Source organism: Cryptomeria japonica, chromosome 4 (assembly GCF_030272615.1).
Source record: "Cryptomeria japonica chromosome 4, Sugi_1.0, whole genome shotgun sequence".
Taxonomy (NCBI): domain Eukaryota; kingdom Viridiplantae; phylum Streptophyta; class Pinopsida; order Cupressales; family Cupressaceae; genus Cryptomeria; species Cryptomeria japonica.
The window spans coordinates 253,601,712-253,614,279 of record NC_081408.1 but is presented as its reverse complement, the minus strand read 5'-3'; the positions used below and the strand labels follow the sequence as shown (position 1 = coordinate 253,614,279).

General features: G+C 32.9%; 1 protein-coding gene across 1 annotated transcript; it reads left to right on the top strand.

Moving 5' to 3' along the window:
* Window positions 1-8,753: 8,753 nt before the first annotated feature.
* Window positions 8,754-12,097, top strand: LOC131065549 (putative leucine-rich repeat receptor-like serine/threonine-protein kinase At2g24130). Its single transcript, XM_058000087.2, has 2 exons — window positions 8,754-11,361; window positions 11,468-12,097. Exons 1-2 carry the CDS (start codon window positions 8,763-8,765, stop codon window positions 11,908-11,910), a joined length of 3,042 nt encoding a protein of 1,013 aa, XP_057856070.2. The 5' UTR covers window positions 8,754-8,762; the 3' UTR covers window positions 11,911-12,097.
* The last annotated feature ends 471 nt before the right edge of the window (window positions 12,098-12,568 follow it).

Here is a 12,568-nt window from a genome sequence, read left to right as displayed (position 1 = left end):
TCCATAACAAGTCGGCCTTAGGGTAAGAGACACACCTATTCATCCAAATCACCTATAAAAGAAGAGTTGAAGAACTTATGGATGATCTGTGTGAACCTATGGGGTCATGTTGTCGCTGCCTAAAAAGACCTCTCTTAGTTTCAAACAACTCGATTTTGTTTTCTTGTGGTGAGATTTTTCTGTCGCATCAAAAACTGTCAGTGAGAGGTGGCAAAATAGTGCATCTTTCATTCTGCTTGTCATGGGAACTAACCATCAGTGTGAGCATGTTTGGGTGGCTGGGTTTACACTAGGTGTGTCCTTGTCTCTCTCCCCAAGATGTCTGATCATTCTGAGCCACCTCGTAGGGACGTTTTCCCTTGAGTGCTCAAAGTGGAAAAAATGATCAAACTTTGACATCACGTAACTTAGAGACCATGGCACTTATAGATGATCCATTTGAACCTATGGGGTTGTGTTGTCACTACCTAAAAAGGCTTCTCTCAGTTTTGAACAACTCGATTCCGTTTTCTTGTGGTGAGATTTTTTTTGTCTCATCAAAAATCGTCAGTGAGAGGTGGCAAAATAGTGCATCTTTCGTTCTTCTTGTCGTGGGAACGAAACATCAACGCGAGCACATCCGAGTGGTTGGGTTTATGCTAAGTGTGCCCTTTTCTCTCTCCCCAATACATTCTATCATTCTGAGCCACCTCATAGCGACGTTTTCCCTTGACCGCTGAAAGTGGAAAAAGGGTCAAACTTTGACGTCGCGTAACTTGGAGACTATAGAAATTATGGATGATCCATTTGAACCTATGGGGTCATGTTGTCACTGCCTAAAAAGGCCTCTCTTGGTTTTGGACAACTCGATTCCATTTTCTTGTGGTGATATTTTTTTCGTTGCATCAAAAACCGTCAAAAATTGTTAGTGAGAGGTGGCAAAATAGTGCATGTTTCATTATGCTTGTCATGGGAATGAACCATCACCGTGAGCATGTCTAGGTGGCCAGGTTTACGCTAGGTGTTCCCTTGTCTTTCTCCCCAAGACATCTGATCATTTCGAGCCACCTCATAGCGACGTTTTCCCTTGAGCACTCAAAGTGGAAAAAATGGTCAAACTTTGACATCGCGTAACTCGGAGACCGTGGCACTTATGGATGATTTATTTGAACCTATGGGGTCGTATTGTTGCTTCCTAAAAAGTCCTTACTCGATTTTGGACAACTCAATTCCATTTTCTTGTGGTGAGATTTTTTCTGTCGCATCAAAAACCATCAGTGAGAGGTGGAAAAGTAGTGCATTTTTTTTTCAATTGTCCATAGATATCGAGCCTTTTCTTCATAATACAAGTAATCTAAGAAAAGATAAAAATTGATCCACATTTACATCTTTATCCTTCAATAAACCTGATTAAGACTATTACTTATTCTTATCTTCCTTGTAATAATTGTTTCTTGTAAAACGAATATTTTTTTAAATTTATTAGTTATGCACTGGCATATTTTAAATTTATTAGGTTTTAAATATGAGAACAAAGAGTTGAGAGAGAAAGAATAGGATAGATGAAATATTGTTGTAGAGAAGGAATAGCTAAAAGGCTCATTCCATACATTTATATATTTATACATGTAAAAGACACAGTTACTTTCCTATAAACCTACAAATCATATTAATAGCAATCGTGTGGAAGAATTAGTCCTACTATATTTTCTTCTTTATTTAGACATTAACAAAATATTTTCTTATACAGATATAGTCAAAATTTTAAATTCCCTTCACCAGTGGTGAAATTTTGACATAACTGGCTGATAGTAAAGGGCATAAAGGTAGTGGTGTAACAACTGTTTTTTTTTCCCTTGTATCTTATATTCATTATTTTCGATGGAGTGAACATATTGAGTTGAATCCCTCATAATATTATACCAAATTGAATGTCTGATATTGTTTCGAGAGTAATAAACTCCTTACAGATCTAAGACAATGCTTAGAAGATATAGTAGTAGGAGGATTATTTAAGGTGGTTTCTATTAACTTGGAGTCAAATTTCATAATAATGTTGTAGTGATGCTTATAGAGACCAAGAGAGATTATATTATCATCATAAATGGGCTCTTATGTAGTTAGATTATAAATCAAAACCGTAAAAACATATTGGGATTAAAATTCATTGCAAGTAGCTTCCAAAATATACTTTTTATGTACTACTTTAGGGGAAATAATAAGCTAGTTGATAGGCTAGCAAACCTTGGTATTGTTTTAACATCAAGTTTAGTGTTGATGGTGAAGGATGACCTTTTTATGACACGATTTCAAATAATTTTCTTATTTCTCATTCATGTTGGCTTTCTTATTTCTACCCACCTTTTTAGATGAAAAGATGTTCAACTTGTGCTACCCACATGCTATATAATATTGTGACATGATTTAGGGCTTCGCATTTGAAATTGTGAGTAGAAAGGAGATGTGGATGTGATGTATTTTTGGCATATCAATCATCTCGATACATGCTTAAATATATATCTTAATAGAAAGGAAAGTCTCGTAAAAGAGATATATAGGTTTCATTATTATTAGATATGAAATATTTTGTATTATTACTTTTATATATTTATAGTGATGAATACAATTTAAAATTTATTTTATATTATATAATTTTTTTAATGATGAATAGCTGTTATATTAGTTTTTTTCACAATTATTATAAAAATATATTCAATAATCAATGATTTCTTCTAAATTTTAAGTGATGATTTTTTTTATGACATATAAAAAATTGAACTAGATTGTTTAATTATAAACCATATTTATTAGAGATGCTGTTTTAAATTTTTATCATATTAGAAATTTTCAAATTTTTATTGAAATTTGTGAATTGAAATTGTAGAAATGTCTCATTGTGATATTTATTATAATATTCTACAGATCTTTTTAAATATGATTTATTGCAAAAGGAAGATAAAAATTACAAACAACAAAAAAATAACAACTATAGATGGTCCTTTCCTTAAGTTAGAATAAGTATAAAAATTAGAGACTTAGATAATGACTCTCTTAAGGATGGTCCTTTTCCTAAAATTCCTAACATCAATATGATTATAGATTTTACCTTTATTCATGAATTATTATTCTTTAAGAGTGCATTTTTTTTTTTTTTTTTGCTATGATTAAATCATTTCACAACACCTTGGAGTATATTTTAATATATTAGTGAGCCATTCTAATTGAAAAAATAGGAGCTACTTATCTATCAACCATTGATATTCTATGATCTTGTATATAAATTAATAGAACAATATGTGGGCAATATCTTGGACAAATATAAGATATCATGGATGATCTTAACTAATTAAGGATAATATTTTAACACTTATGTCAATTTTAAGTGTAGCTACAAGTCCACAGAAATTTATCTGTAATATTTATATTGGACACCTATTTAGATTTATTGTATACTAGAGAGGAATTGAGACCTGTAGATGCTAAGACACACAATATTTTTTTTTTAACTTTCCTCCTTGAAAGAATTTCTATTGAAAAACATATTATTCTCTATGTATGAGCCATGAAATCTCCTATTAGAGGTTTCTTTAGTTTAAAATAATGAACATGGCAAAAATATAATGGTGTACTATATCACATACTTGGTTGGATTATGGGATATCATATATATTTGAAAAACTATATTTCAATACAATCTTTTCATCTCAAGAGTTAATACATTATAATGCTCCAAATAGAATAATTTATTAATTCATTAAAAATGCATCAACGATTGTCAATTAATATAAGATAAATTAATATATTCCAATCCTTCATTAGATCAATTTCTTAAATATCTTAAAATACCCTAGATTAATCAAATTTCTCACAAATTTATGCATGAAATTTTGTCAATTTTGCACTAAATAACTATAGGCTTATTTTATTTTGAAAATCTAATATTTTTTTGAATAAATATTCTTATACAAAAGAAAATATAATACTAATATAGAAGAAACAAAAATTATAGAAATAAAGTTTATTATCCTTTGCTAAAAACTATAAAAGGCTACACAACAATAACACTAAATTTTCTCTATGTGCATGGACACCCAAATCTAACATTTTAATGAATAAATAAAGAAACCAAAAAATATAATAGAAAAATAGTGACAAACAACACTCCAAGGAAAGAATGGATATCCACACAAAAATCTCATAAAAATTACAAGTCTATACAACATTGTCAACATTGTTTTGCTCCAATCAAAAATATGGGTCTTCCAAAAATTGAAAGCTAATCTAGAAGGAAAAATATAGAGGAAATATTTATCTACAACAACACACCTCACCATTCACAAATCCTCTAAAAATCCACACAACTTTATTGGAAACCCCACAAACAATAGACATGCACGACACAATTGAAACAACTTGCAAAATCATGCAAAACTATTGCCTAGGAAGTCTCTCCAAAGAAAGATTGTGCTCTTCAAGAATGCCTTAGGGTTGTCCCATGTAGGCAATCTGAGGCTCAACATTATTTTTTGTGATAAATTACCCTGCACTGAGGATTTGAAAGAAGTCATCAACTCCATGGTAGATGGCACAAGGATGTGACGGTTTCTCCTATGAGTTCTACAAATCCCTATGGCCTTGTGTGGGATTTAACCTTCATAAGTATATCTAGAAGCAATGTATAACCAAACTTTAGGTAAATTGATCAAAATATCAAATTTATACCTAAATAAAGAGATTGTGAGGACATTTGTAACTAGCAAGCAATTACACTACTTAATGTCTCCTATAATATTATTGCCAAGGTCTTGGTTCTAAAAGTTTGTAATATGTTGCCTCAAATTATTAGACCAGATGAAACTAGTTTCTTCAAGTCCAAGTCCATCCTAGATATTATCTTTTTTGCCTAGGAAGGTATGGAATGGGCTCAACGCTCTAAATAACAATTTATCTTTTTTTAAATTGAATTTTCTAAGGCCTATGATTGCATAGAATGGCCTCTTATTTTGGGTATGCTTGGTGCTCTAGGATTTGGCCATATTATTCAATCTGTTAAAATTATTTTCATAGATGCCTCCACATCTATTAGTATTAACAGTCACCAATCCCAAGCTTTGGGCCTCCATTGGTCCATTCAACAAGGGTATCCTCTTGCTTCATCTTTTTTATGTTCTTTTTGTTGAAGGATTTAATTAATTGTTGGCAAACTCTATCTCCTCTGGGCTAGTTAGAAGAATCTTCCTACTCGAGTTATCTAACCAATTGGTTAATGTTCATTTTGTAGATGACTCTTTTCTCACGCTCATTAAAGAGGAGAAAAACATCAAAGACCCCTTTCAATGCCTTGATAATTTTATTATGGCTTTTTTTTTAACCATTTAGTGGCATAAAACTCAGTGATATCATCAATCCATTCTACCTATTCCTCCTTGGCTTCTCAATTATGGTTGTAAGTATATTAATCATGAGGAAATCTTTCAATTTTAGGGCATTATGTTTGCCTTTTAAACTTCTTTGGTTGACCTTTGGAATGCAATATTTTTTAGGATTGAGAAGAAGCTCTCTTATTAGATCACCAAGCCACTTTTATTGGCTAGTAAAAGTCAAATTATCTCTAAAAAATTTATGACCACTAATATGTATTATTCATTTTGTTGGGCCCCATCCAAAGCTTCTTATTTCAAGGTTGAAAAGATTCTTCATGATTTTTTGTGGGCCTCGTTAGAAGATCACAAGTATCTTCACTATGTGGTCAAGGAGTTTTGCTGTCTCCTGTAAGACTCAAGAAATCTCGGGCTTCTTTCCACATAGGGACAAGGGTTATCTCTTTGTGTTAAATGGGTTGTGTGTGCTACTTATAGGAATGAAGCACAAAAAATCCTCCTTAGGAATTGCATTTATTTCATTTTCCTAACCAATTTGCTTGTTTGGAAGGGGATTGGATTTCAAACCCTTCTAGTCATGAAAGATGTGGTTCATATTGAGGGCACTTTTGTTGCCAAAAACATTTGGCATGCTTGGAAAGTCATTAAGCCCTAGCTTTCGTGGGTTGGTTCTATCTTTCGAGATGGGTTATTGAGCAATCAATACAACCTCTGGTGGTCTTCACTTATGCAAATTCAAGGGCTCCCTCTAGCTCATTTTATTTGGGTTTGGGCCTTGTAGTTTCACAAAATGGGCATCTAGATTCCTTGTGATTCATTTTCTAAAGCTACTATGAATCTTTTCTCTTGGGAGGATATAAAAATTCCAAATCAGCTTTCTCAACTAGATTGAGAGACATTCAACAATGTTTTGTGGACTCTTTCATTGGACATGATTCATACCTGTTGTATTCATATTGTCAAACCTTGGTGGAAATACTAGCATTGGTCTCCCAACACTACTTTTTGCAACTACGAGCCGTATTTGGGGTATCACAAGATTTCTTTACACCTTTCTATGGTGTCTACTCTTAATTTATAGTGGGATTTGCAGTCACCTTTATCAATTTGGCAATGTTGGTTTCATAATTTTTGGTCATCTTTTATTGAGCCTAAACTTTCCCCCTTTTGCTAGTGTATTGTTGAGACATGGACCAGCTAGGACTCGAACCTAGGACCTTCCATATGCTGCTGGAGTGCTCTACCACTAAGCTACTGGCCCCTCTTGGACCAATCCATCGTCGGTCCAAGTGTGGCTTATTTCCAACACCAACATGTATTATTTTCCAAGGCTTGCCTATGGGCTCTTACCATTGACATATGGGCATTTTGGACCTCCATTTATTGTTTTATGGACAACTTGAGTCCTTCAATTAGATCTTATGGTTTCTTTGCCTTTATTAGCAACTTTAGAGTTGGATTTGTGACTTCTTTTGCCTTTTTTACTAGATCCTTTTTCTTGGCATATGCCTCTCTTGTAGGATTGGCCTTGCACCCCTTCCAAATATATCTAAATTTGGCATGCTTTCAGAGTGGAGATCTATTTTTCTTATGAAAATATACAAATGTTGTTATTTTTTCTCACAACTCTATTGATATTGTTGTTTCACTTTCCCCTAAAGCTACTATTTTCTCTAATGTCATGCTTCATATTCAAGTTCAAGCCAACAAAATGGCTTTGGAAGTTTCTCACTTTTAAGAGTGGACAATATTATCCTTATTACACTTCGTGAATACTTGCAATATTAATCAAAGATTTATGTTTTGAGTTTGAACATGCATGTGGAGAATAATAGTAGCTAATAATGAAAATATAAAAGAAAAAAATCAAATGGTCTTCTTAGCTTTTTCTTCCATGTTCATTTGACCAAGTTTAACGTGGCGGTGAAGCAATAAAAAAGCACCACGGAGCTCATAGAAAAATTAAGATTATTTCCTTTGTCTTCATCCAAACAACTCTTGCACATAAAGCTCCATCGTCTATTAAAATAAAATTTGTTTAAGTATTCATAAACAAGAGCTAGTTGTATCCCATGGATAGTCCATCCAATTCGATTTCAAAGCCACATTCGTAGATTTTAAAATAGAAAAAAAATTAAGACTTGAAATGTAACATGAAAAGTGAACAAAAAATATGTTATTTCATAATCTATCAAAATAAATTAATACATGTGTAATTATTAATTATTTGAATAAACAAAAACTTAATCTACAATAAAATATTTTTCATTATCAATTTAATATTTATTTTAATACATATTTAAAAATATTAATTTTAAACTTAAGTAAATAATTAATTAATCTAAATAAATTAAAAAAACAAACCCCAAAAAATTTAAAAACCATTAAAAAATGAAAAAGAAACAAAGACAAAAACACTTTTATCTCTTCTAGCATTCAGTAAATAAACAAATGTGACTGTTGGACTTCGATTCTCAAGGGTTTTTTGTGACCCTTGGAATCTCATGAACTTCTATATGTTGGATTTTCGAAATGGAATAGATTACTTTTTGACTTGCTTCAATTCTATGCTTTCTGGTTCTTGTAAACAGAATTTACAATACCGCAGGTTCTCTCCCAGGCATTGTCATCTGAATCCATAATTCAGATCATTGACTTCATATTGTGAATATGACCAAGCCCATACCATAACTTGGGGATGCTTTATACTAAACAAACTTCCATTGAAGAGAGGTAAAATGATGGGTAGGCGTGGTAATTAAAATCACTATCAACATTATAAAAAAAATAGAATAATTAAAAATATTGTTTAAATCATATTTAAAGTAACATTATAACAAGTGTGAATATGATAAAGGAGGTTAGTCCATAATTTATTAGTTCACATGTCTTACTTTTATTTTTCTATATGAAATAGTACATTGTATTTTGCTTTGGATCTTTTTCTTGATCAAAATTTTGAGACTTTTTTCTTTAAATTTTAAATTTTGATGTAATACAATTTGAAATTTGATTTTCATTAATTTAAAGATTTGTACAAAAAAAATTAATTTAATATAATATGATTTAAAAGTGAAAATTTGAGATTAGTTGTAGAATTTGAGGTTGTGTGTTCACACTTTAATGTTGATGAATACTTTGACTTGAGTTCTCTTTATCACAAGTGGAAAGATAATACTTTGGCTTGGGTTTTCTCAATCACAAGTGGAAAGAAATAGTCCCTTGCTAATTATTCCGAGCATAACAATAAACTGTAAAGAGAGAATTACCAGGATAGACTTTGTGGTGAAAAGTGGCAGTGAGGTAAAAGATTTTTATCATTGCACATGGTTTAGTAGCTTATAAATAAGAATTTGTAGAGGCTGTGGAAAGCAGAGTTTTGGAAAGCTGAGCTCAATATAGATGAAGATGGCTTTAGTTTTTCTCCTACTTTTGTTTCTTTCTGCACTACCTGTTTACTCTTCCCATTCTTCTCCTTCTTATCAATCTGATGAAGAAGCTCTCCTGGCTTTCAAACATTCCCTCACTCTTGACTCTCAGAACTCCCTGTTCGATTGGTCTCCACATCACTCTTTCTGCAACTGGACTGGCATTCTCTGCTCTTCTCGTCATCAGCGTGTGGTTTCTTTGAATCTTATGGGTATGTCATTGCAAGGCCCTATCTCTCCTTTCCTTGGCAATCTTTCTTTTCTTAGAGTACTTTTTCTCAAGAACAATAGCTTCCATGGCCAAATTCCTCCTCAGTTGGGGATGTTGTTTCGCCTTAGAATGCTTAGACTGTCTGTTAATCATTTGAGTGGCAGTATTCCTTCCCAGCTTGGCCTTCTTTCACTGTTAAAAAACCTTTATTTAGCAGAAAATCAACTGACAGGCATAATCCCACCTTCTTTAGGAAACCTGTCTTCCTTAACTTCTTTGGAGTTGGGAGAAAACAGACTCCATGGTGATATTCCTGTCGAATTGGGTATGCTTACTCAACTCAAAGTACTTGATCTAAATACAAATAACTTGACAGGAGTGATTCCCACTGTCATTTCCAACTATACACTTCTGCAAAACTTGACATTATTGAGTAATCAATTATCTGGCCATATTCCCTGGGAAATTGGTAAATTATCACAATTGAAAGTACTACAGTTGTGGGAAAACCAACTCACTGGAGAAATCCCAAGCTCCCTCTCTAATTGCACTCAATTGCAAACGCTTGAATTATGTATTAATCAATTAAGTGGTACTGTGCCCTTGGAATTCGGCAAACTGTTCCAACTTCAATGGATTAATTTATTTGAAAATCATCTTGTGAGCAAAAGGAATGGTTTGTCTATTCTAACAGCCTTGACTAATTGTTCCTCTCTAGAACATCTAGACTTCTCTTTAAATTATCTCACTGGCATTTTGCCCTCTTCTATTAGCCAACTTTCAAGTCAACTCTCCAATTTTCAATTGGAATCTAATAAAATTGAGGGAAATATACCAAGTAGCATTAGCAACCTCACAATGTTGACATGGTTAGTCTTATCTGACAATCATTTCAATGGAACTATTCCATCATCACTTGGTCAACTTCCACATCTTGAACTATTGCTTTTGGATAGAAACAACTTATATGGAAGTATCCCAAAAAGCTTAGGCCAAGCAAAAACGCTTGGGATATTATCATTGAGTGAGAACATGCTTTCAAGGAATATTCCTAACAGTCTTGGTAGTCTCCCACAACTAAGATATCTTCTTCTTGATCACAATCAATTGTCAGGGAAAATACCTGGTAGTTTAGGGAGATGTCAAACTTTGGAGCTAGTGGACCTGTCTCACAATAAGCTGAAAGGAAATATGCCTCCAGAATTAGCGGGTCTTAAAAATCTCCAAATATATTTCAATATTTCTAGCAATTCCTTAGAAGGTTCTCTTTTAGAAATGAGTGAAATGGCAATGGTCCAAGCTATAGATGTGTCTCTTAATAGCTTCTCAGGTGAAATTCCTGTTGCACTATCAAGTTGCACAAATTTGCAATATTTGAATCTTTCACACAATTTGTTTTATGGTCCAATACCGACAGCACTCACAAAGCTCAAAAACATTCAAGACATTGATCTCTCTAAGAACAATTTGTCAGGTGCAATCCCAATAGCTTTCCAAGAGATGAACAAACTTCAACATATCAATCTCTCTTCAAATAAATTAGTAGGAGAGGTTCCAAAAGGAGGAGTATTTGCTACAATTGATGAGTCAGCAATTATGGGAAATCTTGGCCTTTGTGGTACATGGATACAATTGTCACCATGCTCTCATTCCAAACACAAACAACCACTAGTCACTAAGAAGGTGATTATCCCTGTTGTGGTTGGCATTACAATTTTCATCATGTCTTTTCTATTGTTTGCATTTTCCTATAGATGGAGACATAGAAAGACCTTTGCTATCAATGTATGGCCCCCACGAATTTCATATGAACAACTTGTAGATGCCACTAGTGGTTTTGGTGAAGCAAACCTAATTGGAGTTGGTAGTTTTGGAACTGTTTATAAAGGGATTGTAAACAATGGTACAAATATTGCTGTTAAAGTTCTCAATTTGCAAGATGAAAATGCTCTTCGAACTTTTAATAAAGAATGTAATGTGTTAAAAAGAGTCAGGCACCGCAATGTGGTCAAAATCATTTCAGTGTGTTCCAATCTTGAGTTTAAAGCATTAATTCTTCCATTCATGTCAAATGGAAGTTTAGACAGATGGCTATATCCAGAAGGAGGAGATGAATGCAGATTAAATTTGACAGACAGATTAAGAATAGCAAAGGAGATAGCAGAAGGAATGGAATACCTACATCATCATTGCTTTGTGCAAGTCATTCATTGTGACCTGAAACCCAATAATGTGTTGTTAGGGGATGACATGACCCCATATATAGCAGACTTTGGCATTACCAAACTCCTATTTGGTAATTCAATGAATTCATTAACATCTACAAATGCACTAAGGGGATCAATTGGATACATTGCACCAGGTATAAAATCTTGCATTATTTCATATATATATTTTTGTTGTTTTTCAAAAATCATATAAATATTTTATATCATTTGAGAATCAATAATTATTGTATTATGTTACAGAGTATGGAATGGGTGGAAAAGTTGCAATAGAAGGAGATGTATATAGCTATGGGATTCTACTTTTAGAGTTACTAACAAGGAGGAGACCTACAGATGACATGTTTGTAGAAGGAATCAATCTACCAAAATGGGTAGGCATAGATTTTCCAAATAAAATCCCAGAAGTGGTAGATAACAACTTGATTGGAGATGTTGATGAAGCTGATTTATCAATGGTATTTTCATGCCTTAATCAACTTATGCAAGTAGGGCTGGCTTGCACAAGGGAGCTCCCACAACAGCGTCCAAATATGATGGCAATAGTTAAGAGATTAGAAAAAATAACAGTGGAGTTTCTAGGTGCTCGATCTTTTCAATTGCCCATAGATATCGAATCTTTTCTTCAGAATACAAATGATCTAAGAAAGAATGAAAATTGGTCTACATCCACATCTACATCTTAACCCTTCAATCAACCTGATTGAAACTATTAATTATTCTCATCTTGTAATAGTTGTTTCCTGTAAAAGAATAATATTTTAAATTAATTAGGTTATGCACTGGCATATGTAATGTTCAGCCCAACTCTACAGATCTAGAGGTGGTGTGTAATTTTAAAGGAATGTAATGTTAAAAGAATTTATTTTTGCATACTCTTTCTTTTCTAATGAACTGCCAATTATGCAGACAATGATTGGATGTATGCAGAACGTTATAATGGCATTTGGATAAACCTTTCACAATATGCTATTTATATCCACTAAAATGTGCAGTCCGCTGGAACAATTAGTATTATTAGAAGCTTCTTTATTTAGAAATTAACAAAACCTTTTATTATACAGATATAGTAAATTCCCTTCACCAGTGGAGAAATTCTGACATAATTGTCTGACAGCAAAGGCATAATTTTAGTATGCAGAGGAAGCAACGTGTCTAATACTTCAAATAGTTTTCCTAATGCAATTGTCCAAAAAACTTTGCTCTAACAATTAGTTAAACAAGGCTTATACACTCTAGAGTACACAAAAGCTATAATCTTTGACTTGTTTTTAGTTGTAGGAAATGAAAACCAGTAATTATCTTCTTGTACAAGGAAACTACCAGCTATAAGGGAGAATCAAT